The sequence below is a fragment of the Macaca mulatta genome, chromosome 13, assembly GCF_049350105.2.
Source record: "Macaca mulatta isolate MMU2019108-1 chromosome 13, T2T-MMU8v2.0, whole genome shotgun sequence".
Classification (NCBI taxonomy): Eukaryota; Metazoa; Chordata; class Mammalia; order Primates; family Cercopithecidae; genus Macaca; species Macaca mulatta.
In genome coordinates, this window is record NC_133418.1 from 117,960,909 (window position 1) to 117,987,531 (window position 26,623).

At 43.0% G+C, this 26,623-nt stretch overlaps 2 protein-coding genes across 4 annotated transcripts in view; one reads left to right on the forward strand and one right to left on the reverse strand.

Moving 5' to 3' along the window:
• Positions 1 to 10,327, reverse strand: part of RSAD2 (radical S-adenosyl methionine domain containing 2) — a 34,806-nt gene extending 24,479 nt beyond the window's left edge. The window contains exon 1 of one of the 2 annotated variants that reach the window (XM_077958546.1): positions 9,597 to 10,327. Coding sequence is in view for 1 of the 2 variants with exons in the window: in NM_001281312.1 (NP_001268241.1) it covers positions 1,590 to 1,932 (343 nt within the window). In the remaining variant the exon portion in view is untranslated. 2 annotated transcript variants of the gene reach the window in all.
• On the forward strand, positions 9,747 to 26,343 carry CMPK2 (cytidine/uridine monophosphate kinase 2). 2 transcript variants are annotated; one of them, XM_001099309.5, is made up of 5 exons: positions 9,747 to 10,617; positions 12,376 to 12,490; positions 14,539 to 14,740; positions 22,995 to 23,228; positions 24,690 to 26,343. In XM_001099309.5, the coding sequence occupies exons 1-5, from the start codon at positions 9,946 to 9,948 to the stop codon at positions 24,811 to 24,813; spliced, it is 1,347 nt and encodes a 448-aa protein (XP_001099309.1). In that variant the 5' UTR covers positions 9,747 to 9,945; the 3' UTR covers positions 24,814 to 26,343. The 2 variants fall into 2 exon arrangements, with proteins under 2 accessions (XP_001099309.1, XP_077814851.1); XM_077958725.1 differs by lacking the exons at positions 22,995 to 23,228; positions 24,690 to 26,343 and adding an exon at positions 20,817 to 21,025 and having other exon boundaries at positions 9,749 to 10,617.
• Positions 26,344 to 26,623: the final 280 nt, after the last annotated feature.

Consider the following 26,623-nt stretch of genomic DNA (forward strand, 5'->3'; position numbering starts at 1 on the left):
AATTACATTGTTTTTTGTTGTTGAATTGGAGAATTTTTAAAAATATAATTCATATAATTATCCCATTTCAGATATGTGACTTGCAAGTATTTTCTCCCATTCCTTGGGTTACCTTTTCATTCTGTTGATAATGTACTTTAATAAACACAACTGTTTATTTTGATTAAAAAAAATTATCTTTTATGACACAATACATGAACATTCACTTGTTTGTGCCTTGTACCAACTTTTGAGATTGGTTTATCAGTTATCATTATTATCTAAAGATAATTTTAAAGATTATGGAACTGATACTCAGAAAAGCTAAATGTCTTGACAAGTCTAGAAAATGTTAGAGCAGAAACTCAAACCCTGGCCTTCTGAATGAAAGTCGAAATTTCACTCGACATGTCTCCTTATTCACTCACTCATGCATTCATTCATTTATCTAAAACATTTCTTAAGCCTCTATTACATTCTAGACATTCTGCCAGGCATGAAGATACACAGGAGGGTAAAATTCAACCTTGGAATACAATTTCTTTGAGGAACCAGATATTTAAAAAAAAAAAAACTGAACAAAATAGTACATTTTAAAAAGCTGCAAGACACATTTGTAGCAAGTGCCATGAGTTCACAAGTGAAAAGTAAAGGGCATAATTATGGCTGCAGAGAACCAAGGAGAATTCAAAGGAGCTTTGAAAGTTCATCAACAAAGATTTGAGGACAGACATTCTAGGAAGAGACAACAATATGACCATTGTCTTAGCGATTTTGGTGTTTGGAGAAAATGAGTGTGACTGTTTTGTGAAATTCATCAGGATGCACACCCAGAATATGTGTAATATGGTGCATGTATGCTATGCTTTCGTTAAAAAGTTAAACAAGGAGGGAAAGAAGCTAGAGATGTTGCTGAAGTTACTAGCTGAGAAGGTACTCTAAGAAAGACAGGAAGACAAGGATGGAAGGAAGAACAGATCTGGAGTGGAAGATGCTGCATTCGAAGGTCACATGCTGAGTACTCTCCAAGATGCTGCCAGTTACTAACGTGGTGATACTCAGTAAGCATTCTTGAGAGCTAAGTCCTTGACATATTTGCCAAAAAAATTGTAAGGCTTCCTATTAAAAGAATATACACAAACTCAAATATAAGATTCAACCGCTGCTGTTTTTACGTCAAAGTTTTTGTTTTTGTTTCCAACTTTCCTAATTATTAATAACTGTTTCTAGAAAACCCAAATTCATTAGTGTTGTGGGCAAACTCAGAAAGTGGTACAATCTTCCCAAACCGCCTCTTTCCAAACACCGAGTGTAACAGGGACCTGCCCTTTGCATAGACCCCTGCTCACTTCCAAGTGGCAGGAGGGACAGGTTTGCTCCACAAATCCCCTGCTCCAGGCCAACTCTGGGATTTAGGAAGGACTAGGTGCCCACTCCAAAATTCACTGAATTATTTTCTCCTAGGACAACATGCTCACCGTGCAATGGCAAATGGTGACCTTGAGTTTTGGAGAAGCTCACCAGCTTGTGTGTGCCCCCAGCCCCTTCTCGCCTTACCCTACTGCCGAATGGTTGAGAATCCTGATTTCTGTCTGGGACCATAGACTCACCAGCTTCCTTAAGCAAAAGCAATCCTCTCTTTGCTTCCTCAAGGGGCAGCACAAAGGATGTTTTGGCTGTGTGGAAACAGAAGCCGCATTTGTAGTTGCACTGGCGAGTGAAGTGATAGTTGACGCTGGTTGGGGTGGTGGACAGAGGAGGGTCCTCTTCCTCCTCTTTGGTCTCATCTGGCTCTCTCCAGACCAGCTGCTGCTTTGTCCTCTTGGAAGCTAGCAGCCAGGTTGCCCTCAGCCAGCAGAACAGCGGGACAAGGCTCCTCCACAGAGAGCTCAGAGGTTGCCTGAACACACTCAGGAGCTTCCCAGCAAAAGCAGCAGGCGTGAGTACCCACATGGTGGCAGACGCCCGGAGCACAGCAGTCCCTGTATGCCGGGGACTCTCTTTATATAGGGGTGGAAATCAGCAGTCTCTGAGCAACCTGTCGTGGGGAGCAGGACACACCTTCTTTGACTAACACTCAGTTGAGTTAGAGTTTCGATTTTTCACACACGAAAGTGAAAGTTGAAACAGGGCCAAGACTGAAGTCTAGAGATCGAGACCAGCATTCCTGGTTTCTCTACTCACGGCTGCCTCAGACCACTTGTATTATAACAGTCTCTCTAGCTTGATGTAGTTACAGATGAGGATAGCAGTCTCTATCAATATCTAGCTTTCTGTCTGATAGAGATAGACACAGGTGCATTGATCAGCACGCTTTGTACTTGTTGCATTGCTTTCTCTTGACATAGCCAAGTAATAGTTTTTGCTCCATCATAGTGGGGGGGGGGTCCTCAGGAAAAGTTTCTTTTTAGAGCCAAATAATAAACAGACTGATTGGCTGGTGGAGGATGAGTACAGGATCATTCACCTCAAGACCCCTTTCAGATCACAGTAAAAACGCATGGAACAAAAATTGAATTTATGTCTTAGTCCATTAGCCATTCAGCCTAATGTATGCAAGGTGACAGTGTTAGAATTTAGGTATTTACATCTTCCTGTATTTTGATATCATTTTTTATAGATGCTTTGAGTTAGAGGAAATCCAGTGCTTTTCTAAGATGATTCCTAGTTGGTGAGAATTACTGCGACCCATCGTTTATTTATCTTTACAGTTTTCTTAGAAAGCCTTGTTGACCTTTTTACTGAAATCTTCCTTTTAGCCGTCTTTCATCAGAGCTGTGTGTGTGTGGTCTTGTGCTTTCATGACACCTGTAGAAAGCTGGAAGAGTCCTAGTAGCTGAACTTCCAGAGCCACAAATCATGTAGCTGGGTGACTTTGAGTAAGTGACTTCATTTCTCTGGATTTCCATTTCTTTATCAGCAAAGCCGCATATCTCATGCGATTTTTGTGCAGAGTAAAACTGCCAATTTTTGAGAAATCCAGAGAAATGAAGTTTGCCTGGCAAACTTTAAGTGTTCAGTTAGGGATAGCTCCTGTTATTCTGATACTGTCATATTCTGAATTGAAACAGAAATGACTTATTTTACTTAAAATAAAACATTAAACATGTTTAACTTAACATTTAACATCTGCAAAATTGTCTGCTTAATGATTACCAAATATTCAACAGTAGCTATATCTCAAGTCCTTGAAATCTCAGCCCAAAGTTTCTTAAACTCTCAGGCCATGGTCTTGCACAATTGAAAATCACTTTTTGCTAGATCTCACTTCTGCATACACGTGTGATCATGAGAGGCATACAGGTACCTGTTAAATTTGAGTCAAATTCTTTTGGGTTAACTTGGTTCCCCTTTCTGGCTGGAGAAAGTTTGAAATCTCAAAGGTTAGGTCAGCACGATTCTAGTGGGGGTCTCTTGCAGGCATCGGTTAAAATAGGCTAGGAAAATCTTAAAGAGGCGCCAAATGCTTAGCCCAAACATGAAGAGGATCAAGACTTGGAGGGTGGCATGCAGAAGGGACCCTACTGCAGCGGAAGCCAGCTGGAAATACCTGGAGATCAGAAACTTAACCTAGGAAGTCCAGCCAGGAGGCTTTTTGAAGGTGTTTTTCAGAGATTTGGCTAACCTTAAGATCTTACATGTTCCCAATTCAACCTGCCTGGAAGTATTTACCCTGCAGAAAGTGGCAGCAGCAGCGCAAACATCACTCTGTGCAGGGAGGAGAGAGTCTAAAGCAATGTGTTTGTCTAGGACCACACGAGCAAGGGAGTCTATGGACCTCTGTTGCACTCTGATCGCTTGGGTGGTGGAGCAGGCAATTCTGTGAACAGTTCAGGAAGGGTTTCTGATCATTTATGAATTCCAAGCAGAATCTAGTTTAAATTGGGACCCAAAAAACCTTCCTAATCTAGCTCCTTCTAGGGTTAACTCTTCTAGATGAATTATATCCTTGAGAGTATCAACAACTATTATTTTCATAATCTAAGGAGTTATCATCAGTGTTGGATTATAACTGTTAGAGAACAGGGTAGGTAGTGCTGGTGGGGATAACTGAATAGATGGGAATTTGGGAAAAGGTATTTCCGTGGCACAATCTCCTGGTGAGGATAACTCAAGTATTATTTCTCCTTTCTGGGAGAATAAAATACGGGCCTGGAATATTTCTAAGAAGTCCCTTCCTAGGAAGTGTGTGGAAGCCCGAACGAAAAACAACTGCCCATGAGGGGTACTAGTTGGAAAAGGATAGGTGAAGATTAGGAACCATCATAGGTTGGTTGGCTACCCCAACCATCTGGATGAATTCAGAACCCTGGGGAGGGTCCATGGAAAGCATGCTGGGGTTAAGGATGGACAGAGTAGCCCCAGTGTTGACCAGAGCTCTGATGAGTTTTCTCCAATCTTAATACCTAATTCCCCTAGTTGAGTAATTCGAGTAGGGGAAATGTCCTGAGAGGCTCTATAGTTCTGCTTGAGGGAAGAGGGCTGGTAAACTTTATCAGGATTTAATTGTAGCCAGATATTGTAGGAAATTAGGAGAACTCAGGATCCAGTCCAGTCTACAGGTAGAAAACCAGAACTTGAAAACAGGGCACAGGGCTTTAACCTAATAATAGGTGCATGTTAGTTTTTCTTAAGAACATGACTTTTTCCTCCACATTAATCATACAGGAACTTTCAGGTTTTAGAACCTCTAGAGACTAAGAAGCCAAATCAAGGCAGGCTTTAGATTTTACTTAGGGTCTTAAGGTTATTGGGCCTACCAGGAAGTGACAAGTTTTATGCATTCACTATAAGGCTGGGAACTCTTGAAGCCAGGCATTTTATGATCCTTCTTAAATATGACTTTTCAGTCAAAGCCTAGTAATATAATCAGTATTTCCAATAGTATCCTGCTTATAAAGGGAGAGCAGATGTTTACTGAACTTACAGAAATACAGTAAAGAATGCTCACAAATAGTGTCTGAATTTTGGAGGACTCAAGTAGGGAGAAACGTAAATGCTTCCACTTGTGTTCACAAAAGTATACTTCACCAAATTATTGTAAACCATAGCTAATGAAAGAAAAATTTCTTGAATCTGAAAAAATATTTTAGAACCAACATTTTAAATAAAAGTCATAAAATTATCCTTATCAATTACTCACTTTCAGTTATTTGTTTTCCTTAATTTTAATTAGTAATTTTGGGCTATAGCTGATTGCAAATGCTACTAGGGAAGAATTTAAAACAATAATTGTGGAGGAGAAAAATCCAGAACAGCCATGATCAAAACTCTGATGAGAGTTTACAAGGAAATTATTAGAAAGAATGTAGAAATAATTGCAAGAAAATTTAAAAGAAAATTAAGATATTTTTGTGGCACACAATCATTTAACAAAACAATCATACTCAAGACTGATAACACATATTATGATATATTAGTCAATTCTTGTATTGCTGTAAAGAAATACCCAAGATTGGGTTATTTATAAGGAAAAGACGTTGAATTGGCTCATGCTTATGCAGGTTGTACAGGAAGCATCATGCTGGCATCTGCTTGGCTTCTGGGGAGGCCTCAGGAAACTTACAATCACGACGGAAGGAAAAGTGGGAGAAGATGTCTCACATGGCCAGAGCAGGAGCAAGAGAGAAAGATGTTGGTCGGGGGGAGGTGCTACACACTTTTAAACAATTAGATCTCACAAGAACTCACTATCCTGAGGACAGTACCAAGTTGGTACTAAGCCATTCATGAGGACCTGCTCCCATGATCCAATCACTTCCCACCAGGTTGCACCTCCAACATTGAGGTTTACAATTTCACCATAAGATTTGGCTGGGGACACAAATCTAAACCATATCATATAACATCTCGGAATTTTAAGATCTCATGCAATCTGGAACACATATTAGTAACATATTTATATAAATATAACTTAAAGGGAGTTAAATACCATTTCTCATTTGATATGCTTCCCATATGATTTGCCAAATAAGTCTAATCATTTAGTATCTCTACAAGATCAAAGAGTCCTAATTTAGGGTTTTGGTATTGAGGAAACCTGCCAAAGGTGTCAAAAGGTTCAAAATACTTGATTATATATACAGAATCATATATCACTGCTAAATAAACAAAGCGATAATCAGAAGACTTCAAAAAGAATACAGATTTACATGGATGTGAAAATCCTACCTTTTTTAAAAGTTCAGTTTCCCTAAATAATGAAAAGCCTAATAAAAACAACATGAAGCAAAGGAATTATCTCAGTAAAACACAGACTCTTAGCTTACTAGACCAGTTATCTAATAGGTAAAGGGGAAACAAACCTCCTTTAGTATGACTGCTTCTCCTTATGGAAAGCCCATTCGCATAACCTGAAAGTGAAACCTGATGCAAAGGGTATTTGAATTTAATCAGGCACAGAAAGAATGTATCCAGAATTCTAAGCGTATGCTATTATAGAGAAATGTAAACAAGAAAACTAGTACCTTGAACATGGAAATCCTTGGTTCTTAGGAACAACATAGGAAGCTTCCTGGTTACATGGAACAATTCAGACACACCAAGAAAAGCCAAGAGTGTAAAATCAAGTTATAATGAAGGAAAACTTTGGTTTTCTAGAACTTCAAAATAAACATTTTAGCATCAGGCCATGACAGCAGTGTTAGAACCAGAGAAAAAGTTACAGGAGATGACAAAAAGGTTGAAGGAGATGGTTATCATGTGGCCATGCAAAAAGAATTTACCTTTTCAAGGACCAAGAGAAAGAGAGCTGCATTTACAACCTGAAAACAGGAAAATTATATAGATCTCAGGAGGAAATATGCCAGAAACAGAAACTGTTTGTAGTTTAGAGGATTACTATTAAGGGAACAGATTTGCAAATTAAAAATTACTCTTGCAATTTTACTAAGACCAAATCAGTATTTTAAGAAAACCTTGTTTTAATACAGGGGACCAAACTTTAAAGTTCTGTATCAGTGTATTTTTAACATCAAAGTTTAATCCTGAGAAAGACTCATATACAATTTCTTTTCAATTGTAGCCAACCTGCTTGCACAGAAAATTGCTTTTATAAACTTTCTTTTCATGCAGCTTATGATTTACTTAGACCTGATCTCTGAAAGTTGCTCAGTGTTTTTAGCCCTTTTGTTAACTTCTAGCCTAGGATTTGGGTTATAGAGTCATCACTCTATCCTGGGCTCATTTTATTAATTCTTATTTTCTGAGCTGGTCATTTATTTTGTAATATTCACTTTTACGAATGTGGAATTGTTTGTAATATTCTCTTTTGTGCATCCTTTTCAACTTGTGGTTCTCTCATCTCATTTATTCCTATTCTGATTTGCATTTTCTTTCTTTTTCCAATTGAATAAACTACCTAGAAGCACATCTGTTTAGACATGTTTTCAAAAACTAAGCTCTTTTTCAAAATGTTATTTTTTCATTTTATTATTTATTAATTGTTATTTATATTTTTAATTCTCCCGTTCCATTTATTTCTTTCTTAGGAGCAGAATGGCTAGAAAAGTTTCATTTTCTCTTGTTTAATACTGTAAATGTTGAAGATTATGGCTTTTCCTATGATACAGCTGTGCTATTCATTCATTGAAGGACACCTCTTTGAAGTATCTTCCCAGCCTGCAGCTTCTCTCCTTTCCACGTGCAAGCGTGGGCTGCTACAGACACGCTTAGCCAATATAAACATCCAGCTGTGGCTCTCAGAGTCTCTGTCCTACAGATTTGAAGGGGCTTGAAAATCTAACAGAAATGTTTCTTTAGGAATGAAGATGTATCTTCAACATCTTCAACACTTATATAATATGGACTAAGCCCAGATACTGCAGTGTTTTTAACTTTACATCTCTTTGCAGGGCAAAGGTAGGTGAAAAATAGGAAAACCTAAATTAAAAAAAGATAGGACGCTTCATTTGGCAAACTGTATGTCAGGTTTTCTTCCAGTTGGAGGCTCAGAGAAAAGTTAGGAAGAAGCTAGTCTTCCTACTTACCCTCTAGGTGCTCCGTGGTGGGAGCTGAGCACTGGCAAGGGACTGTGGAGTGTTAAAGTCCGAGGATACAAATAGCCTTGGTGGGGGATACAGGAGAGGTTACTAACCCACATATGTGGAGGGTTATAGGCTATATCATGTCCCCCAAAATTCATATTACAGCCCTAATCCCCAGTTCCTCACAGTATGACTTATTTCAAAATAAGGCTTTCAATAGGTGATTACATTAAAATGAGAACATTATGGTGGGCCCTAATCCAGTCTGACTGGTGTCCCTCCCAGAAGAGGAAATTGGACTTTCAAGGAGACGCCAAGGATGCACGTAAAGAGGAAAGGTGCCGTGAGAACACAAGAGAGAAGGCGGCCATTTGCACGCTAGAAAGAGAGGCCTCAGAAAAAGCAAACCCTGATGGCAACTTGATCTCCAACTTCTCTGGCCACCTGAACTTTGAGAAAATACATTTTCTATTGTTTAGGCTGCCCAGTCTGTGGTATTTTGTTATGGCAGCCAAGATAGACTAATACATCCAGAGAGGTGGATGGCATAGGGAAAACGCCCAGCAGGCTTGAGGATGCAGTACTGTCTTAGAGAAGAAAAGGGAGTGGCTGGGAGACTCTTACTTTCATACACTACATACACGTGAAACCATTCGCACATGCTAAACGTCCAAAAGTGAAATTGCTGATAAATTATTCTATTCTCCAAGAGCTAAAAAATTTTAAACTCCTAATTCTTCTTAGCCTATGAACCCACACTCCAACCACCTATCTCTATTTCACATTTGTTAAAAGTACTTTTTTTCAGAATTAAACATAATCCCAAGTTTAAGTCCAATATTATTAAGACATAAAAAATATAACTGCTTTCAGCTCATCTAATGTTTTCAATCTTTGTCTCAATTCTAAATTTTTGAGAGAGTTTCCCTGGAGAATATTATCCTTTTGTTTGTTTTTGGTTTGTTTGACATCATTTTTAAAAGCCATCAGTTACTGAGTAAACACAGAATAAAATATCCACATAACTGGGCAAACACTGTTACACTGTCGGGCAGTTACACTGTTGGGCAGCAACAGTGCTGATGCTGGACTGTGGCAGGCAGAGGGTGCTATCCTGACACACTTCACCTTAGTGCAGGAAACTTCAATTTGGTGGATGAAAGGCGATTTCGAGGTGCCAATCTGGGCGACACTTCCCAGTTGGAGTCAGCAAAAAGGAGAGGGCAATTCCAGGAAGAGGGAAAAGCTTGTACACAGGTGAGTGGGTGCACAGGTGAGTGAGTGAACAAGTGAGGTAAGATACAGGAGAGGGAAGAGCCAGAACTGCGCCCTGTTCCCGCAGGAAAGCAGCTCTGCAGGATTAGAGGGGCCCCCGGGGAAGCGTGGTCAGAGCTAGGAGTTGAGGTCGGGGAGGGGGCCCACGGTCTGCAGGGCCTGGTCAGTCATCCAAGGGCAGTAGTGTGCCTGCACGTGGGCGTTTAAGAGCCAGTTACACCGGGAAGGGACTTCTCTGTCCCTCTGTCCCTCGCGCGTGCACCCCCACCCCCTCCATGCACCCGGCATATGCCGCAGAGGAGCAACTCAAACCAGGGTCGGGACCGCCAGCCATCCGCAGAACGCACACGGAGCTACCTTGGGGCGGAGGACACAGGGCCTCATTCGGTGTCAGCCCCGGGAGCCTGCGCTTGGGGACCGCGCAGGCCGGCGGCGCCGCGCACCTGGGGCCCCGGGGCCGAGCGTTTGCTCCCGAGCGCCGGCTGTTTATCGCGCAAATCTCGCGGCGAGGAGGAGAGGCCGGAAGAGCGCGCCAGCCTCAGGGCTCCTGCCCCGCCGGGGCCTCTGGCTTTCGTTTCCCCGCAACGCTTCGGTTTCGTTTCCCCCCGGCGCCTGGCTCCCGCCAGGTTTCATTTCCCACCGACGCCTGGCTCCCGCCGGGTTTCCTTTCTGAGGCGGGGCCGAGGGCGGTGTCGCTGAGACGCCCATGGCCTTCGCCCGCCCGCTTCTGCGCCGGCCACTCTCGGGGCAGCTGCTCGGGCGGCGCGGGGTCTGCGCTGGGGCCATGGCTCCGCCTCGCCGCTTCGTCCTGGAGCTCCCCGACTGCACCCTGGCTCATTTCGCCCTGGGCGCCGATGACCCCGGCGACGCAGACGCCCCCGACCCCCGCTTGGCGGCGCTGCTGGGGCCCCCGGAGCGCAGCTACTCGCTGTGCGTGCCGGTGACCCCGGACGCCGGCTGCGGGGCCCGAGTCCGGGCGGCGCGGTTGCACCAACGCCTGCTGCACCAGCTGCGTCGCGGCCCCTTCCAGCGGTGCCAGCTGCTCAGGCTGCTCTGCTACTGCCCGGTCGGCCAGGCCGGCGCGCAGCAAGGCTTCCTGCTGCGCGACCCCCTGGATGGCCCTGACACCCGGCAAGCGCTGCTCGAGCTGCTGGGCGCCTGCCAGGAGGCACCACGCCCGCACCTGGGCGAGTTCGAGGCCGACCCCCGTGGCCAGCTGTGGCAGCGCCTCTGGGAGGTGCAAGACGGCAGACGGCTGCAGGTGGGCTGCGCACAGGTCGTGCCCGCTCCGGAGCCCCCGCTGCACCCGGTGGTGCCAGACTTGCCTAGTTCCGTAGTCTTCCCGGATCGGGAAGCCGCCCGGGCTGTTTTGGAGGAGGTAAGAGTTCTGTCCCTTTCCAGCGCCCAGCGTGGCATCTGAACCCTTCAGACCAGAGAACTGGACCAAGAGGCTGGTCTGTAAAGCCGGTTCTTGCCTGGGTGGTTTGTTTATTTCCGTTCGCAAATCAGGTAGGGAAGGTGTCCTGTATGCCAGGCAACTCTTTCAAGATTCTTGTTTGCAAGGATCTTCCAACCTGATGCGGAACATAGACCTACACCAGGCCACGCGATGCTTGCTGTCAAAGCATCCCAACAGCACTGCAGAGGGAGTAAAGGGGTTGCCGGGAGTAAGGGAAAAGAATGTCAGCTGGGAAGTAATTTTATTTGCTGATGATCACCATTCAAGGATCTTGGGGTGAAAAAGAAAATGCATGAGTTTAGGCGGTTTAAGAAATTTAGACTTAGGCCGGGCGCGGTGGCTCAAGCCTGTAATCCCAGCACTTTGGGAGGCCGAGACGGGCGGATCACGAGGTCAGGAGGTCGAGACCATCCTGGCTAACCCGGTGAAACCCCGTCTCTAGTAAAAAAATACAAAAAAATAGCCGGGCGAGGTGGCGAGCGTCTGTAGTCCCAGCTACTCGGGAGGCTGAGGCAGGAGAATGGCGTAAACCCGGGAGGCGGAGCTTGCAGTGAGCCGAGATCCGGCCACTGCACTCCAGGCTGGGCGACAGAGCGAGACTCCGTCTCAAAAAAAAAAAAAAAAAAAAAAAGATATTTAGACTTAAATAGTGTTTACCTACCGACTGGCCATGAACCTTGTACAGGTTACTCAACTACTCTAAGTTTGACCCTTTGACTTGTACAATTCCCACCTTGCGGTGTTGTCCTGATGATTAAGGAAACATCTGACTCACAGCAGGTACTCAAAGAAAGAGACTGAAGATTGTTTCTGATCGCAGGCTAGGCAGATTTCCTCCTGTGGCACAGATGACCCTTGAGGATGCCCCATGGATCTTGGGAATATTTTCCAAGCTTACGGGACAGCGTTGTGGAGCAGTTAAGAGTGCAAGATCAACCACGTGTATTTAAATTTAAACTCTGGCATTTATTAACTGTGTCACTTTGAGCAAGTTTCTTCAACTCTCTGCCTCAGTTTCCTTAATTCATACGCTAGGAATTATAATAGTATCCCCAACCACCACCTCAAAGCTATCACTGAGATTGGCAACTGAATACTTGTAAAGCGCTTAAAAGATTGCCTTGCTCAGAGCAAGCACATAAGTGTCTGAGCCTTGCTGTGAGTTGCCGTGAGCGTGCAGTGAGATAATGCACATTGAGGAACTGGAAATTCCCAGAGGGATGCTGCTCTGCTGGCTTTGTGATTGCCGTGCTTGGCTCTTTTGCTCAGTCTCCTGAGTGGCTAGGAGAGGACATGCTGCAGATGCAGACTGCTGTCTCCAGCTCACTGTGTAGCTGATTTCCCATTCTTGTGACACTGTGTTCCCAGTGGGCCTGTAGTTCCATGTTGCTGTGTCACAGGACACTAATGATGTGCCTTGCCTGGCCTTTCTCAGAGCTGCTCAGTGAGGGCTGCATGCCACCGAGCGATCCAGACAGGGACAGCTGTTTCGAGCCTCGGCTACTCAATATAAAATAAAACACTCCAGTCCATCCTAGCATCAAATACTCTGAATTTCCATGGTCTGGCACGGTTCTCAGTATAACTTAGGCCTATAATGTTGTGCTCAGCAATTTAGGTGTGATTTCTGCAAAAGCCCCCTGGCTTCATTGCTGATGGATAGACGTTGTTTTACAGTGTACCTCCTTTATTCCTGAAGCCCGGGCGGTGCTTGACCTGGTTGACCAGTGCCCAAAACAGGTCCAGAAAGGAAAGTTCCAGGTTGTTGCCATCGAAGGACTGGATGCCACGGGTAAGATAATATTACCTTTTAGTTATAGGCAATGACACTAACTGATTAGGTGCAGAAACAGAAATACTTCCTACAAAACAAAACTTTATATGGAGCCTTCTGTGTGCCCCTGCTGTGTGGCAGGCCCTGTGCTAGGCAGGCCCTGGGATGCAGAGATGAATAAGACCTTCAATATGAAGCAGCATGATGTGTGGGCGCGAACCCTCAGTGGTCTGGCGGAACATAGGAAGGGCACTGAATCTGGCTTCTGTGGGGCTTTGTGGGGTGGAGTGCGTGATACCTGGATTGTATTTTAAGTACAGATAGGAGTTGGTCAGGTGATGAAAGCAGGTAGCATCCTCCAGACAGAAGAAATAGCATGGGCAAAGGTGCAGGGGTTTGAACCAGGGTGATGTGTCCAGGAACCACGGGCAATTCAGAGATTCTTCTAGAGCAAAATGTGGAAGAACTAGGAAATGGAAGAAAAAAAGCCTTCTGAGCTGTCAAACTGAGGTCAAAATACAATGTGTGCTCACATTAGCCCAAAGTACAAAAGGGGCGGAAGTGCTGCTCCTGTGGCCCAGGACACACCAAGGGGAGGGTTGATGCTGGAGAACTAGCATCCGAGTGGTTCAGCACAGGAGTTTCTCCTCCTGTGTAAACTTGAGGGGTACAGACCTTTAATAATATAAAAGGCAATTTCCATATAGAGGCACTTGTATACTCAGCTAGGGAGATGTGGCCCATGTTGACCATCCTGGCTCCATATGAAGGATCGGGCCATGTCCTGGCCTTCAGGGAAACCAGCTGTCATCACACAGGTGTACTGGCTGTGCCCAGGACCAGTCATAGTTTCTTTCAGCTGCAGAGGGAATTGTAACACCATCAATCCTTCAGTTGATGTGTTTTGTTGATCATTTATTTTGTACCCACAGCTAATTTAGATTTGGTGGGATTACAGGAGATATAAAAATTCTGCCTCAACACAAGCATCCACACATACAAATGTTACAAGGAGATAGCGTAGAGTGGCAGAAAGAACATAGGCTAGTGGTTCATAGGCCCTGCATTTGCATCCTGCACCAAGGCCTGCCAGGAGGGTGAGTTTGGGTAAATTTGTTAACTTCTCCAGTGCTCAGTTTCTTCCTCTGTAAGATGATTGAATAATAACTATTTTGCAGGGTCACTGGGAGAATTAGGAGCATAACGTGCTGAGTACTTGGCTCCTAGTAGACACTGAGAAATGGTAGCTACTGTTAAGGTCCATCCTGATAACCCAAGAAAAAAAGAAAATAGATAGTTGGCAATAAAGTGTTAAGTATGTGATAGAGAAACTTATAAATAAATTGAAACAGTAGGAGCTCAGAGAAACTAGTGCACAGTTTGCTGGAGTAGATCGTCTCATCACCACCTGTCCTGAGCTCCAGGCAGCAGCTGAGAATTGTGAGATGGGCTCTGGGAAGGGGCTAATCTGTCACCTGAGGTTGTGCAAGGGGGAGTCAGAAAGTCAGTGAGGCCTGACCAGTGCCTTTGAGGAGAAGGCTGAAACCTAAAGCAGATACAAAAGCTCTAAAGGCCAAGCCCAAAGGGGCAAGCACAGGAGTGAGTGGTAGAACCAGGCCTGGAAATTGGAAAGGGATTGCACAGAAGTGGAAGCAGGGTATGAAGAAGGTAGAAAGAGAGGAGGGGCGAGAAGAGTCGCTGTGGATGCCAGCTGTGGGTTCATCAACTACAGACAGTAAGACGAGAGAAAGTCTTCAGGGTGGGGAACATGGTAAGAGGGTAAGCAGTAGCTGGGCTGCTGGGAATAAAAGTCACACATAAAAGGGGCTCTTGTATCTAGACTCCCAATATCAGATTTGATCACTAACGAGAGTTTTTCCTCCAGGTGTCCTAATACCACACAGAGGAATCCTACCTTCCTATGGGTCTATAGCTTTTTATAAAGAATCCAGTTATTTAGTCTGCTCATTTGATTTGCAGGTTGAGAGAGTGTCTGTGCTCTTTCTACGTCAATATTAACTTTTGGGCTGTAGTTAACACGTATATACTTTGTGTATGATCCACAGGTAAAACCACGGTGACCCAGTCAGTTGCAGATTCGCTTAAGGCTGTCCTCTTAAAGTCACCACCCTCTTGCATTGGCCAGTGGAGGAAAATCTTTGATGATGAACCAACTATCATTAGAAGAGCTTTTTACTCTTTGGGCAATTATATTGTGGCCTCTGAAATAGCTAAAGAATCTGCCAAATCTCCTGTGATTGTAGACAGGTGGGTATAAAGATACCTTGAATTAGGCATTTTCTCCTTAATATATGAGAGAGAGAGAGAGAGAGAGAGAGAGAATGTGTGTGTGTGTGTGTGTGTGTGTGTGTGTATACATACATGTATATGCCAGGAAAAAATTGTGTTTAAGTCAAACTGTATTATGATAATAATAGGAATTCTGCTTATGAATTGTTAATTACCTATACTAAGCACTGGCATTGGTAGAGAATTACATATATAATACTAGTATCTGGAGCTATAACTTGGGTAGGTGAATGTTAAATGCTATTCCCAGTTTACTGATGAGAACTGTAGATCTCAGAAAGGTAAAGTAACTTGCCAAGGTAAGCTGGAAATAGCATACTGGGGACATTAATGAGTCTATACTTTCAGTCATTCATTTGTTCATTGGCTTATTCAACAAATACTTACTGGACATCTCCTGTGTGCCAAAGACTAGTCTCAATTCAGAGGATTCAATGATAAACCAGTGTATTAGTCCATTTTCATGCTGCTGATAAAGACATACCTGAGATTGGGCAATCTACAAAAGAAAGAGGTTTAATGGACTTAGAGTTCCATGAGGCTGGGGAGGCCTCACAATCATGGTGGAAGGTAAAAAGCACATCTCACACAGCGGCAGACAAGAGTAGAGAGCATGTGCCGGGAAACTCCCCTTTTTAAAACCATCAGACCTTGTAAGACTTATTCCCAATCATGAGAATGGCATGGTAAAGGCCTGCCCCCATGATTCAATTACCTCCCACTGGGTCCTTCCCACAATACATGGGAATTCAAGATGAGATTTGGGTGAGGACACAGCCAAACCATATCACTCCCTTCCTGGCCTCTTCCAAACCTCGTGTCCTCACATTTCAAAACCAATCATGCCTTCCCAACAGTCCCACAAACTCTTAACTCATTTCAGCATTAACTCAAAAGTCCACAGCCAAAGTCTCATCTGAGACAAGGCAAGTCTCTTCCACCTATGAACCTGTAAAATCAAAAGCAAGTTAGTTACTTCCTAGATACAGCCATTACAAATGGGAGAAATTGACCAAAACAGAGGGGCTACAGACTCCATGCAAGTCTGAAATCCAGCTGGGTAGTCAAATCTTAAAGCTCCAAAATTATCTCCTTTGACTCCATTTCTCACATCCAGATCATGCTGATGCAAGAGGTGGGTCTCATGGTCTTGGGCAGTGCCATCCCTGTGGCTTTGCAGGGTATAGCCCCCCTCCTTGCTGCTTTCGCAGGCTAGTGTTATCTGCAGCTTTTCCAGGTGCACAGTGCAAGCTGTCGGTGGATCTACCATTCTGGGATCTGGTGGACAGTGACTCTCTTCAAACAGCTCCACTAGGCAGTGCCCCAGTAGGGACTCAGTGTGGGGGCTCCAACCCCATATTTACCTTCTGCACTGCCCTAGCAGAGGCTCTCCATGAGATCCCCACTCCTGCAGCAAACTTCTGCCTGGACATCCCCACATTTCCATACATCCTCTGAAATCTAGGCAGAGGTTCCCAAACCTCAGTTCTTGACTTCTGTGTACCTGTAGGCTCAATACCACACGGAAGCTGCCAAGGCTTGGGGCTTGCCCCCTCTGAATCAAGAGCCTGAGCTGTACCTTGGCCTCTTTTGCTCAAGGCTAAAGTGGCTGGGACACAGGGCACCAAGTCTCTAGGCTGCACACACCAGAGGGACCCTGGGCCCACAAAACCATTTTTTTCCTCCTAAACCTCTGGGTCTGTGATGGGAGGGGCTGCAGCAGAGGTCTCTGACATGCCCTTGAGACATTTTCCCCATTGTCTTGGTGATTAACATTTGGCTCCTCATTGCTTATGCAAACTTCTGCAGCCAGCTTGAATTTCTCCTCAGAAAATGGGATTTTCTTTTCTGTCACATTGTCAAGCTGCAAATCTTCCAAACTTTTATGCTCTTTTCCATTTTAAAACTAAATGCCTTTAACAGCACCCAAGTCACATCTTGAATGCTTTGCTGCTTAGAAATTTCTTCCACCAGATACCCTAAATTATCTCCCTCAAGTTCAAAGTTCCACAAATCTCTAGGGAAAGGGCTAAATGCTGCCAGTGTCCTTGCTAAAGCATAACAAGTGTTACTTTTGCTCCAGTTCTCAACAAGTTCCTCATTTCCATCTGAGACCACCTCAGCCTGGATTTCATTGTCCATATCATTATCAGCATTTTGGTCAAAGCCATTGAACAGATCTCTAGGGAGTTCAACCTTTTCCACATTTTCCTGTCTTCATCTGAGCCCTCCAAACTGCTCCAATCTCTGCCTGTTACCCAGTTCCAAAGTCACTTCCGCATTTTTGGGTATCTTTTCAGCAGCACCCCACTTCTGGTACCAATTTACTGTATTGGTTCATTTTCACACTGCTGATAAAGACATACCCGAAATTGGGCAATTTATGAAAGAAAGAGGTTTAGTGGATTTACAGTTCCATGTTGCTGAGGTCTCATAGTCATGGTGGAAGGTAAAAGGCATATCTCACATGGCAGCAGACAAGAGTAGAGAGCTTGTGTAGGGAAACTCCCCTTTTTAAAACCATCAGGTCTCGGGAGACTTATTCACTACCATGAGAACGGTATGGGAAAGACCTGCCCCTGTGATTCAATTAGCTCCCACTGGATCCCTCCAACAACACATGGGAATTCAAGCTGAGATTTGAGTGGGAGCACAGCCAAACCATAACAATGAGATAGATCATTCCCTACTTTCATTGAGCAAACTTAACATTTTAGGAGAATAAAAGTATCAAGTGAACAAATACATAAAATAATACATATGATGAGATAAGACAATATCAAAGCATGATAAATATGGGGAAAAGGAAAAATCAAAGTAATGTGCTAGAAAATGGCTAACCTCCCACTAGATATGGTTTAGGAAGGCCTGTCTGAGAAAGCACCATTAGTCAGAGCCCTGATTTTTAAAAAAAAAGCCAAATGTGAAAATTCCCAGGTAACAGAAAGCAGTGTGTAGAGAGAGGAATCTGCAAGAATGAAGCTAAGACTGAACTGAAATAAGCTAACATATCTGACAACTAGAAAATGGTCTATATTCTGGAAACGTAGTAGATGAGGAGGTGCTTTGTGGATGAATGGGAAGAGGAAGGTTGGGGCAGATCTGTAGGGCCTGTGGGCCATGGCATAGAGTGGATTTTAGAGTGCACTGGGGAGCCACTGGAATGTTTCTGATAAAGGAGAGACATAAACTGATATGTACTTTAAAAATTCATCTGTAAGAAATAGCTTTAGGTCAGGTGCAGTAGCTTACATCTGTAATCCAAGCACTTTGGAAGGCTGAGGTGGGAAGAGGGCTTGAGCCCAGGAGTTCAACACCAGCCTTGATAACATAGTGAGACCTCATCTCTACAAAAAAAAAAAAGAAAAGAAAAAAAAATAGCTGGGTATGGTGCTGCCCAGTTGTAGTCCCAGCTACTTAGGAGACTCAGGAAGGAGAATCCCTCAAGCCCAGGAGGTCAAGGCTACAATCACAGAGCAAGAGGGTGACAGAGCAAGAGGGGCCTTGTCTCAAAAAAAAATCCCCAAAACAATAAAACAAAAAACACAAAAAAAAGAAGAAAAAAATACCTTTAAAAATACTATAAGAAAGGAGAAAGAATATGACAAGTAGGTCATACTGAACTTACATCACGATGGCACAGGGGTGAAAAGATTACAGTCACTGTGAGATTCCATTTTACTCTCATCTGGATTTCATTTTACTCCCATCTAGTTGGTGAAACTACTGTAACTAAAAGTTTCCTCATATGATATGGATCAATAGAAACTCTCATATGATGCTGGTCAGAGCATATCATATGATACTGGCATAATCACTTGGAGAGCAGTTTGAGAAGATGTAGCAAAGTGGAAGATTGCTCCTGCCTGTTGAAGAAACACTCACAAAAGTTTCTTTCAGCTTCCTTCATACTGTTGCAAAATTTGAAAAACCTAAAGCCCATCAACAGGAGAAAGCATGAATAAATACCAGCATATTTATAAGGTGGAGAACCATACAGCAGCAGTGTAAATATGTTGTGCAGTGCATGAGAGCGCACACATTACAAAACCATAATGTTGAATGAAAATGTCAAGTTGCCGAAAGATGTTCAGTAGAATACACTCACAGTTATTCATACTGCAAAGAGTAGAGAAATGAAAGGATGTTGAACAGCAGATTTAAGAAAGTTGTTCTCTGGGAAGTAGAGATAAATGTGGTTGATAAGGAGTTCAGAAGGACTTCGATTGTGATTGGATTATTTCTTAACATTTCTTGAATGTTCATTTTCTCCATAGATTTACTTATTTTTTGTAAACATAAGCAATTGCATTGAAGTATGGCATAGTTGGTAAATAACATTAATCATAAATGTAAATCTCAAGGAATTTCAAGAAGTCAACACAGCCAAGTCACCTGTACTCAGATGAAGAATGAGAGCCTGCCACAGCCCCTACACCCCTGTTCTGCCCCCACCCAGTCATTGCCCATTTCATCCCCAGGGGTGGTGACTGTCCCAACTGACATAGCCATATATTAGTTCTGCCTGTTCTTAAACTGCCTACAGATGCAACTATTTGTTAGATACGGAGTTCTATTTGCACCTGACTTCTTTCATACCACATGTGTTTTGAAGATTTGTCTCTGTTATTGTGAACTAAATTTCATACATTTTTGGTGCACATATGGATGCCATTCAGTTGCATAGGTTCCCAGGAACAGAACTGCAGGGGCATGGGGTTTGTGGCTGTTGAGGTTTGGTAGGTGTTGCAAAAAGTATTCTAAAGGGGTTGAAAGAATGTTGAGTCTCCTCCCCTCCCAACAGCAGTGTTTGTCAAGTCCCTGTGACTAACAACCCTGTTGACATTTAGTATTAGCAGGTTTTAATTTTGACTCCTCTAGCTTTTCCACTTGTTCCTGGTGGGTAAGCTGGTCACTGAAAAGCTGATTTGTGATATTGGGACACAGAACTACTACTCCTTTCTTGAAACTATATCTTTCTCTGTACACTTTTCTGTATGTCTGAAATATTCCATAAAGAGACCGCCCTGAGTGTATGTGGAGAATAAAGTGTGTGGTGGGGGAGGGGCAGGAAAGGAAAAAGAATCAGCTAGAAGGCTGTTGCTACAGTCTAGACTGTGATGGCCCATGAGTCGTTTTAACCCTGGGATGACAATGGGGATGGCAATGGGGATAACACAATAAGAATTTCAAAGTTGGCAAGTTATGTGGAATCTTAGGATGAACTGAGAAGGATATGAAATCTCGATCGTTTATGGGAATGCTTTGCCTGGAAAATGTTTATGCCCTATTGTTAATGTGCCTGATGTTATCATATGTGATATCTGTATTAGTTCATTCTCACACTGCTATAAAGACATACCTGAGACTGGGTAATCTATAAAGAAAAGAGGTTTAGTTGACTGACAGTTCCACATGGCTATATGGGAAGCATGGCTGGGGAGGCCTCAGGAAACGTACAATCATGGCAGAAGTTGAAGAGGAAACAATGGCAACAGGAGAGAGAGAGAGAAAGAGAGAGAACACGAGAGAGAGAGAGCCAAAGCGAGCGAGCCAGGGGAAGTGCTACACATTTTAAACCCCCAGATCTTGTGACAACTCACTCACCATCACGAGAACAGCAAGGGGGATGTCTGCCCCCATGATCCAGTCAACTCCCACCAGGCCTCGTCTCCAACAATGAGAATTATTAGGTTGGTGCAAAAGTCATTGTGGGTTTTGATATTATGCTTAATGGCGAAAACTGCAATGACTTTTGCACCAACCTAATACACTTTGGCAGGAGATTTTGGTGGGGACAAAGAACCAAACCAAATTGATATCTTTTTTGATACAGTCCTGTATCAAAACTATTAAAAAAAATATATCACGCTGTTACTATAAGATAAATATCTAATTCTTATCAGACACTGGTTATAACTAAAGCCAGATCATTGCAAATTATAATAACAGAATACAGGACAGCACTGAAAAGGACTGAAAAAACTAAGGTTTTCCCAGCAGGGTATGACTTTCGAGGTACATTATTTCCTAGGACGCCTGCGGATCCTGAAGCAGCGCTGGCCAGTGTGTGCGGGCAGGGATTTCTGCGCTCTGTTCCCCAGTTTTCTCATCTGTTAAGTGGGGATACTCATGGCCCCTTCCCTTCCTACGGTCAGGAGTTGTGATGAAGATTCAGTGAGTGGATGTGTGTGGAAGTGCCCTGAAAATAGGAAATTGCTATTAAAATATAAAGCATTATAATATGAGCTGTGTATGTGTTGGCAAATTGCTTTTGATTTGAACTAATGTGGCTTCCCTGACGGCAGGATTGGAGAATACTAAAGAGTGGGAAGCGTCTGAAATTGATGGGCTAAGGGTGTGATTATTTAAAACAAGCAGCTGTATTGTCTAGGGAGAACTCTATAGAAAACGGGTCCCTAATTCTTCCCTTGATTTGTCGTCTTTGTGTGTGTGAATTGTCTGCAATTTAGTTCTTTAAAGAAATGCTGTATCACCTTGTCAGATGAAAAGAAAAGAGCAGTTATTTGTTGTCTTTGTGGTTTTGTTCATGTTTAAAGATTTTAATAAAACCCATTTTAGACAATACCATCATCTAGCTGAAAAATATGAGAGACAGTAATTTTTAACGGGACTGTGGTTAGGGTTGGAGACTTAATCACCCCTATTACCTTTAAAAATCTATTCTTGCTGGTGATTTTTCTACAATAAAGAAGACTTTAAAAATAAGATGATATCAGACTCTGTATTCATCGATGGGCATTTAATTCAGTGAATCTGGAGCATGCGCAGACCATGGTGTAAATTATAGTTTACGTACCAGAAAAAGAAAACGGAGACCCTGATTGGCTTTTTTGAGCTTGCGGAACAAAATCCGTCTGACAGAGAAGCTGAAAGTACAAGTTTGTGAGTGACAGGAGCTGGGTAAGTAACACCTAGGAAGGTGCCCAGGCAGAACTCACAGAAGCTGGCAGTGGCCTAAAGCTCTCAGAGCACATTTTTGGAGGTGAGCAAGGGCTTTGAAGGATGAATGGCGTCGGGATGATCAACTCGCAAGTGAATTTTTTTCTTGCGTCCTTTTCAGTGCTGTCCTGTATTCTGTTATCATAATTTGCAATGATCTGGCTTTAGTTATAACCAGTGTCTGATAAGAATTAGATATTTATCTTATAGTAACAGTGTGATACAGTTTTTTTTAAAGCACAGAGGTCCAGAGGAGAGGTTGCAACAACTATGGAAGGCAAACAAACCTTGCATGATCTCTGTTTTCCAGATAAGGAGATTGAGGCTGTATCAGCTACGATGGCTTTTACCTACATCTACAAAACAAGTGGGGCGGGGGGCACAGGCAGAATGACACACAGTCCAGGTGACACAGGCAATTTATTATGTGGACACCACTGTGTACTTTCCACTGTGGAGAGGAGTTCAATTCTACAATGATCAAAATTTTAGGATTTTAAAGAATTGGCCAGGCATGGTGGCTCACACCTGTAATTCCAGCACTTTGGGAGGCCAAGGCGCGTGGATCACCTGAGGTCAGGAGTTTGAGACCAGCCTGGCCAACATGATGAAACCCCATGTCTACTAAAAATACAAAAATTAGCTGGGCGTGGTGGTGCATGCCTGTAATCCCAGCTACTTGGGAGAATGGGGAAGGAGAATTGCTGGAACCTGGGAAGCAAAGGTTGCAGTGAGCTGAGATCCTGCCACTGCACTCCAGCCTGAGCAACAACAGAGTGAGACTCCATCTCAAAAACACCAAGAGCAAAAAACAAAAAAACAAAGAACTGAAGGTGTAGGAACTGACATGGCCTTTCCAGGTTTTTAGTCTGCCAAGACACAGCCCTTAAATATAAATGAACTGCCAAACAGGTTCATCGTCCCCTGTCACCCTCCATTCTTTCATAGAGGAACTCGGACAGCAGGACCAAAAAGATGTGATTGCGGAGGCCACACTAAATGGTAGTTTGAGATACATCAATGGAGCTGTGTGAAGAACACACTGCATTATTACTGTTGTCAATTTTATGTTTTAAACAATATTGTATAACATTTTTTAGTTTATAAAATTTAATTTTATTTAACTTATTCAATACTAGAAAACCATCTGTAGAGCCAAACCTGGTTTCATCATTCCCGGCTGCTGATTTTCAGATGCTACTTTGACTTCTTCTGCAGACAGAGAACTCACTACCCCATTCCTTCTCAGGTACTGGCACAGCACTGCCACCTATGCCATAGCCACCGAGGTGAGTGGGGGTCTCCAGCACCTGCCCCCAGCCCATCACCCTGTATACCAGTGGCCAGAGGACTTGCTTAAACCTGACCTCATCCTGCTGCTCACCGTGAGTCCTGAGGAGAGGTTGCAGAGGCTCCAGGGCCGGGGCATGGAGAAGACCAGGGAAGAAGCAGAACTTGAGGCCAACAGTGTATTTCGTCAAAAGTAGGTGTCCCAATGCAATGTGAGCGGCAGGCTCTGAAGGGAGATGCGCCACTGGCACTGGCTTTAGGATTGTGAGGAAGTGATACTGTTTCCAGTTTTCAAATGCAAGAGGCAACATCCTCTAAGTTACTTCATCCCCTTCCAATGGGCTTGTCACCACAGGTCTGCAGCATTGTTATCTTAAAGCAAAGGTCATCAGACTAGGGATCAGACCCTGCCGCTGATCCTGGCTGTGCTAGGAGCAGCTGCACCTGGGTAAGACAGTAAGTGACTGTGCCTCAGTTTCCCCAGTCATAGCAAAATCACACAGAGCACTAGATAATGAGCTCACAGTAACATTTACCTATTAGATGCTTCCCGTGTGTCAGGCATTTTACTGATGTTATGTCATCCTTGCGAGGAAAACATTAGCTGCATTTTACAGTTTACAACTTTAAGGCTCAAAGGATTAAGTGATTTGTCTAAATGTACATAAGTATTCAGTAGTAAAACCGGGATTAAAATCTTTGATTTTGCAGCCAGTGTTTTTGTTTTAATTAGAAAGTTATAAACACAACAGCAGAAGAGAGTCTGGCCAGCCCTCCTGCCTCATGACTGAGTAAGAATCAGTTCTACAGCACTGCTTTTAAAAACTGAAGCAGAAATATTTTCTCTAACTAAACAATGACAGCTCTGTTACCATAACATAGTAATGTTATGAATAATGGTAGCTGCTGTGGGTTAAGATACTGTGCTAAGCAGTTGACTTGTATTAATTCCATTAAACTTCAGTGAACATTTGCAAGGGAGGTATGGTTTCAGTCTTCATTTTGCAGCAGAGGAAACTGAGACACGGAGGATAAGAGATTTGACCAATTCACTTGGCTAGGAAGTAGTCAAGCAGAGTTGTGAGTGCAGACGATCCACCTCGACACCCCTGTTTTAACCGCAGTGCTGTGAGGATTCCATAAAGATATAGGCACTAGTCACTCTGTATACACATGAAGGCTAGCTAGCATGGAAAGGATATGTAGATTTCTGGCAAAATATCAGAAGAGTCCCATGCATATATTAAGGACTCTGGCTTGTGTGAAAATTATTCAGGGCACAGACTTGGGGGAAATTTGCCACTGAACAAATTACCTAAATTCTTTGAGCTTCAGTTGCCTTCTCTGCAAAAGAGGGATGACAATAGTCTCCCTCCTAAGGTTACTTTGAGAATTAAATGAGAAAAGTCATGCAAAATGCTAATGCTTGGCAGAAAACAGGTATTCAACAAATGCTAGCTATTAAACATTATTATTCGTTTATTATTTATTAAACAAAATGCATCAACGTCTTCTGTGGGCAAAGCTAGTTACAGTGAGATAAATGACATGGGAAGCTTGCTTCAAGCTGTTTATGCTATGGTAGGAAACGAACATTAATGCAAATAGCTGTGTGAAAAAGTAGACCAACTCTTTGTGTTTTGCCTGTCCCCAGGGTAGAAATGTCCTACCAGCGGATGGAGAATCCTGGCTGCCATGTGGTTGATGCCAGCCCCTGCAGAGAAAAGGTCCTGCAGACGGTATTAAGCCTAATCCAAAATAGTTTTAACGAACTGTAGTTACTCTGGCCAGGTGCCATGTCTAACTAGATTAGATGTTGTTTGAAACATCTACATCCACCATTTGTTACGCAGTGTTCCCAAATTTCTGTTGTACAAGCATGTTGTGTGGCAGAAAATTGGAGACCAGGCATCTTAATTTTACTTCAGCCATCATACCCTCTTCTGACTGATGGACCTGTCATCACAAAGGACCCTCTCATCATGTTCCAGTGAGAGGCCAGCAATTGCTTTCTTCCTGGCATAGTAAACATCTTCTTGGAACATAAGTTTCACTTCATCACTACCAAATCTCTGGAAGACCTGTCTTACTCAGACAGCACGAGGTGTACAGAAGCAGTGGAGAAGATCTTCTGGATCAGCAGGGAGGCTCCGGAGCCCCTCCTCCTACACTGGCATGCTGATGAGATCGTGACGTGCCTAGCATTGGCTTCTTCCACATCTGGTTGCACTCATCATGATGGGCTCGCTGCATCTCCCTCAGTCCCAAATTCTAGAGCCAAGTGTTCCTGCAGAGGCTGTCTGTATGTCCTGGCTATCCAAGGACACTCCTGTAGGGCCATGTTCTGGGTAAGGAACACTTACAAAGAAGGCATTGGTCTTGTGTCTGAGGCTCAGAGCCCTTTTGGTAGGCTTCTGAGTCATATATAAAGACATTCAAGCCAAGATGCTCCAACTGCAACCAACCTTCTCTGAATTATATTTTGCTTATTTATATTTCTTTTCTTTTTTATCTAAAGTATGGCCCTGAATAGAATGCACATTTTCCGTTGAACTGGATGCATTTCATTTAGCCAGTCCAGTAATTTATTTATATTGATCTATACATAATATATGTTTCCTCAGCGTAGGAGCTATGATTCACTAATTAAAAGTGGAGTCAAAACGCTAAATGCAATGTTTGTTGTGTATTTTCATTACACAAACTTAATTTGTCTTGTTCAGTAAGTACAGTGGATCTTGGAGTGGGATTTCTTGGTAAATTATCTTGCACTTGAATGTCTCATGATTACATATGAAATCGCATTGAGATATCTTTAGATAGAAAAAAGTAGCTGAGTGAAGGGGAAATTATAGAGCTATGTGGCTTTAGGGAGTAGGTTGAACCAGGTGATTACCTAAAATTCCTTCCAGTTCAAAAGCAGATAAAACTGTAAATTATTTTATCCTATCTACCATTTCTTAAGAAGACATTACTGCCAAATAATTAAATTTAAGGTTTTATCAGGTTTGCATATAGAATATTAAATTCTAATAAAGTTTCATGTTAATGTCATAGGATTTTTAAAAGAGCTATAGGTAATTTCTATATAATATATCTATATATATTAAAATGTAATTGGTTTCAGTTGAAAGTATTTTAAAGCTGATAAATAGCATTAGGGTTCTTAGCAATGTGGTATCTAGCTGTATTATTTGTTTTATTTACTTTAAACATTCTGAAAAGCTTATACTGGCAGCCCAGAAAAACAAACAATTAATGTATCTTTATGTCCCTTGCACATGAATAAACTTTGCTGTGGTTTACTACTCTGTGCTGTCATCCTGGGTACGTATTGATTTGTCTGAAAAGTGCTTTTTCAGTTCCCCTTTTAATATTGTGATATAAAGGAGGGAAATTTTGGTAAAGGAAGTTGAAAGGTGTGAGCTGGCAGGCTAAGTGGAATTTGTGGTCAAAGTGCTTTCAGAGAAAGGGGAGGGCTATTGTTTGCTTTTAAATATCATTTCCTCATTACAAATATTAAAGACTTTTTGTAATTCATTCTTTGTACACCTGGACTTTTTATATACCGATAGGTATGTATGACTT